The 5388-nt window shown below is 55.6% G+C and overlaps 1 protein-coding gene across 1 annotated transcript; it reads left to right on the plus strand.

Moving 5' to 3' along the window:
- The first annotated feature begins 413 nt into the window (after window positions 1–413).
- LOC136304407 (zinc finger protein interacting with ribonucleoprotein K-like) lies at window positions 414–5075 on the plus strand. The gene is made up of 2 exons (XM_066207969.1): window positions 414–2563; window positions 3133–5075. Exon 2 carries the CDS (start codon window positions 3147–3149, stop codon window positions 3771–3773), a length of 627 nt encoding a protein of 208 aa, XP_066064066.1. The 5' UTR covers window positions 414–2563; window positions 3133–3146; the 3' UTR covers window positions 3774–5075.
- The last annotated feature ends 313 nt before the right edge of the window (window positions 5076–5388 follow it).

Below are 5388 nucleotides of genomic sequence, written 5' to 3' on the forward strand. Positions count from 1 at the left end.
TGGTGGGGGATCTGCAGGAGATTTGGGGCGGTCTGTAGGGGCTTTGGGGCGGTCTGGGGATCCCTAAAGGGGGCTGGGCGGGTCTCGGGGCTCTATCGGGGTCTGGGGGCTCTGTAGAGGGTCCAGCGGGGTCCGTAAAGGGGCTCCGGGCGTCCCTAAATGGTGTCTGGGGGTCTGTGGGGGATTTGGGGGGTTTCTGTGGCGTTTTGGGGGGTTGGGGGGTCTGTAGGGGATCTCTAGGGGTCAGCGGGAGCCTGTAGCGGGTCCGGAGAGGTCTGGGGGTGTCTGTGGGTCCCTGTGGGGGATTTGGGGGGTCTGGGGGGGTCTGGAGGTCCCCAGGGGGGTCTGAGGGGATATGTAGGGGCTCGATAGAGGGTCCGGGGGCGCCTGGGGGACCCTATAGGGGATCTGGGGTTCTCTGCATGGGATGTGAGGGGGTCTGGGGGAGTCTTGGCATCTCCATAGTGGAGTTTTGGGGCCCATAAAGGAAATTTTTGTGAATTTTTGGCTCTGTACAGCTAATTCTTGGAAATTTGGGGTCCAAATTCGGCAATTTTGGGCGCTCTATTGGGATTTTTTTTTTTGAATTTTGGGGCCTCTGTTAGGAATTTTGGAGGAATTTTGGAGGAATTTTGGGTCCAAACGCAGGAACTTGTGGAATTTCGGGTCAAAGGGTGGGAATTTTGGGTAATTTTGGGTCCTAACTTGGGAATTTGGGGAATTCTTTTTCCTAGATATCCTCTTCAAGTTCTCGGTGAGTGGCAGCACGGCACGGGCAAGTCCTGCCTGCTGCACAACTTCATTGAGAGCAAGTGTAGGAATTTCTGTGAATTTTCAAGGATTTTGGCAGTTCTAGGGGGTCGTGGGATTTTTGGGAATTTTGGAGGGATTTTTTTTCATTTTGGGGGACGTCTTGTGTATTTTGAGGGGATTTTTGAGGTATTTTTAGGACTTTTGGGGTGGTGTTTTTGCATTTTTAGAGTGTTTTCTGTTGCTGTTTGCGGGCTTTGGGGAATATGTTGGGAATTTTGAGAAATCTGAGGAGTTGGGGGATTTTTAGATAATTTTGGAGAATTTTTGGGGAGTTTGGGGGGTTTTTAAAATATTTCTGGACATTTTTAGGATTTGGGTTTTTTGGTTTTTTTCTTTTATTTTCTGGGTGATTTTTGTTGGTGTTTAGGGAAATTTTTGGACTTTTTTGGGGATTTGGGAAATTCTGGGTAGTCTGGGAAATTTTGGGAATATTACTGGAATTTTTGCAGGCATTTTCTGGGTTTTTTTCTTTTTTGAGCTATTTTGAGGCTTTTTTCAGTTTGTTTTTTTCTATAGTTTTCCTTTTGTATGCAGTTTTGGGGGGATTTTTTTTTTAAAATTTTTTGGGAATTCTGTGTCTCCGGGCGCTCCCCCATCCTGCGGCATTTTGGGCAATTTTCTGTCACTCTTGGGTCATTTTTGGTCACGCTTTGGGTCATTTTCAGCCGTATTTTGTAATTTCAGTGGCATTTCTAGTCAGTTTGGGGTCATTTGGGGGCCATTTTGTGGCCATTTTCTGTCACTTTTCGGGCATTTTTGGTCTCTTCAGGGGCGTTTTTGGTGCCGTTCGAGCCATTTTTTGCCGGTCTCAGTCCCGGTCTCCGGGCGGTGCCGGTCCCGGTGCCGGTCCCGGTGCCGGTCTTGGTCCCGGAGCGCTCCCGGCGCCAATCTCGTTCTCAGTCCCCGTCCCTGGGCGGTGCCAGTCTCGGGGCTGGTTCCGCTGCCGCTCTCGGTCCCGCTCTCGGTCCCAGTCCCGGAGATTTTAGGCGGGTTAAGGGTAATTTTGGGCCAAACTGGGCAGGTTTAGGGTGGATTTTCGGCCCCTTTGGATGATTTTAGGCCAAATCTGGTGGGTTTTAGGGTGGGCTTTAGGTACATTTCATTGATTTTAAGCCAAACCAGGTCTTTTCAGGGTTGATTTTACGCCCTTTTTAGGAGTTTTAAGGGGATTTTTTGTGGATTTAAACCAGTCTGGGCAATCCACATTTTATGTGGATTTAAACCAGTCTGGGCAATTTTAGACGACATTGGTTGGTTTTAGACCCCTTTAGATGATTTTATCCCCAACGGGCTGATTTTAGACCGAACCCTGTGGCTATAGGGTGGCTTTTAGTGCCCTTTGGGTGATTTTAGGCCACTTTGTGGGGATTGCAGGCCTCTTAGGGTGATTTGAGGCCAAACCTGATCCGTGTGAGGGTGGATTTTAGGCCCTTTTGGAGAAATTTAGGCGCATTTTGGTGATTTTAAGCGAACCCGGGCGGTTTTAGGACCGCGCGTCGCCTTCGCCCCGACTCTTTCCCCTCACGATTCCCGCCCTGTCCCTGACCCCGCCCCTTTCCCGTCCCAGTTCCCGCCCTTTCCTTGGCCCCGCCCTCCCAGGCCGGGCCCGGGCCCGGGGGAGGAGGAGGAGGGAGGGAGGAAGAGGCGCAGCGGCGGCAGGAGCGGGAGGAGAAGACGAGCGGAGGGAGCGGCGGCTCCAGCGCTCCCTGAACTGGCGGCACCGCCGGGATCATCGCCCCCCATCCCGCAGGTGCCCGGGGAGGGGGAGCTCGCCCCAAATATCCCGGGGGGTCCCTGGGTTTGGGGTTTGTTGGGGGGATGTTTGGAGCTCGCGGGGCTCCAAAGCCGAGCAGCAGATGCCCCTCGGGGGGACATCGGGCGCTCCCCGGGAGGTGTTTTTGGGGTGTCCCGGTGTCGGCAGAGCCCCGGCGGTGGCGGGGGAACACCGGGTTTGGGGAGCCCGGGAGAGCCGCCGCTTCCCTGAGCGGGAGCCCAGAGAGAGGAGAGCCCAGAACCGCAAAGCGGGGACCCTGAGAGGGGGGGGACCCCTGGGATTGCCGGGACCCCGTTAGGGGCTGGAGGGGCGGGATGGCTGGGAAGGGGGTTCGGGAGTCGCGGTGCTGGAAGTGGCTGCTCCCGGTGTAAGCCCAGTCACTCCCAGTATCCGTAGGTGGGGAGACAGGAGAGGGGGGAGCTTTAAGGGTTCCTGGGACTCGCCGCAGCCCAGGGAGGGCAGGCACCGAGCAGACGGGGGATCTCCTTCCCCTTCCCTGTGACACGGAGGCAAATCCCATCCTGTCCTTGTCCTTCCTCCCCCAGACAAGGAGCCGAGCATGGAGAGCAGGGAGAACAAATCCCCGCGGCAGAAGCTCGTGGCAGAGGCCGTTTTGAGCGGCTCCACGGGGCAGGAATGCAACGGAGAGGAAAAGGGCCGGAGGTCCCTGAGGAGGAGGGGCTGCAAACGCAGCTGGCGAGGATGTGAGGAGGAAAGAGCCAGGCCGGGCTGGGAAGGCGGCCGGAGATGGAGCCAGAGCTCAGAGCTGGTGGTCCATGAGCAGCTTCGTGATGGGGAGAAGCCCCACAAGTGCTCCGAGTGTGGGAAGAGCTTCAGCCAGGCCAACAGCCTGATCTGCCACCAAAGCATTCACACAGGTGAACGGCCCTACGAGCGTGGGGAATGTGGGAAGAGCTTCAGCCAGAGAATCAACCTGATCCAGCACCAGAACATCCACACAGGGGAAAGGCCGTACAAGTGTGGGGAGTGTGGGAAGGGCTTCAGGGGCAGAGCCAACCTGAACTTCCACCAAAGGATCCACACTGGGGAGAAGCCCTACGAGTGTGGGGAATGTGGGATGAGCTTCAGCCAGAGGTCCAGCCTACTCCGCCACCAGATGTTCCACACAGGGGAACGACCCTACCAGTGTGGGGAATGTGGGAAGAGCTTCACAGAGCCACCCTGATTGAGCATCAGAACATCCACACTGGGGAAAGGCCGTACACGTGTGGGGAATGTGGGAAGGGCTTCAGGCAGAGAGCCAACCTGAGGCTACACCAAAAGATCCACACTGGGGAGAGGCCCTATGAGTGTAGGGAATGTGGGAAGAGTTTCATCCAGAGTTCAAGTCTGATCAGCCACCAAAGCATCCACACCGGAGAGAGACCCTATGAGTGTGGGGAATGTGGGAAGAGCTTCAGTCTGAGGTCCAGGCTGATCTTTCACCATAGAATCCACACTGGGAAAAGGCCCTACAAGTGTGGGGAATGTGGGATGAGCTTCAGGCGGAGCTCCCACCTGATCCTCCACCAAAGGACCCACACCGGGGAACGGCCCTATGAGTGTGGGGAATGTGGGAAGAGCTTCAGCCAGAAAATCAACCTGATCCAGCACCAGAACATCCACACTGGGGAAAGGCCGTACAAGTGTGGGGAATGTGGGAAGGGCTTCAGCCACAGAGCCAGCCTGAGCTTGCACCTAAAAATCCACACTGGGGAGAGGCCCTACAAGTGTTGCCAGTGTGGAAAGGGGTTTCGGGTCAGCAGCAAGCTCCTTGAACACCAGCAGACACACACAGAGGAGAGGCCCTTCCGCTGCCCTGACTGCGGGAAGGGCTTCAGGCACAACCCCAACCTCATCATCCACCGGCGCATCCACACTGGGGAGAGGCCCCAAGAGTGTCCCCAGTGTGGGAAGAGCTTCTCACAAAGCTCAGCCTTGACCCAATACCAACCAAGGCACCATCAGGAAAGCCCTGCCAGTGCCCCCGGTGCAGAAAGAGCTTCGAGCTCTGCTCCAGCTCCAGCCCCCACTGGAGGAGCCACATTGGGCAGAGCCCCGGTGACCCACATTCCCTGTGTTCCATGTTGGGAAGTCACCTTGCCGATTATCCTTTTGATTAGACCTTAATTATTTTCTCTTCTCCCTCTCTTTGTACTGCAAAAGCCAAGAGAGATTGTAGCCCTGCTTTCGTGCCTGAGATCTTTTGGTTTTGTGAAATTCTTTTCTCGGGGAATTTTCTGTAAACAAGAGGAGTGTTTTTCTAAAAACTGTAGCATTGTTTTTCATTCCTTTTCCTAGGAGAGACTTCTTCTTGATGTCCCTCTGGTCTGACTAGTGTGATTGATGAGGTTTGTCTTTTTGTCACCAATCAGATTGGTCTGTGTAAAATACTAAGGGAGACACATTCGAAAAACTAAAGGAGTCATTTTCAGCCTTGGGAAGCTCCGAATCTCCCAGCTCGGTCCCGCCCAGTCCCGCCCGGAGGCGCGGCCAAAACTCCCCGGAGCGAGCGCTGCGATCCCGGAGCGATTCCGGGTCCGATCCCCGTCCCGGTTTCGGGCTCGGTCTCACTCTCGGTCTCGGATCAGCGCCAGTGTCGGTGCTGGTTCCGGTGCCGGTCTCGGTCTGTCCCGGTGCGCTGCCGGTCTCGGTTCTGGCCGCGGTCCTGGAGCCTTCCCGGGGCCGGTTCCGAAGCGCTCCCGGTGCCGGTCGCAGTGTCGGTCGTGGTCTCAGTCTTGGTCCCGGTACCAGTTCTGGTGTTGATTTTAGTCTCGGTCTCGGTCTCGATGTCGGTCCCA

This window comes from Chamaea fasciata, unplaced genomic scaffold (genome assembly GCF_029207755.1).
Source record: "Chamaea fasciata isolate MVZ Bird 193981 ecotype frontalis unplaced genomic scaffold, bChaFas1.0.hap1 SCAF_76, whole genome shotgun sequence".
NCBI classification, from domain to species: domain Eukaryota; kingdom Metazoa; phylum Chordata; class Aves; order Passeriformes; family Sylviidae; genus Chamaea; species Chamaea fasciata.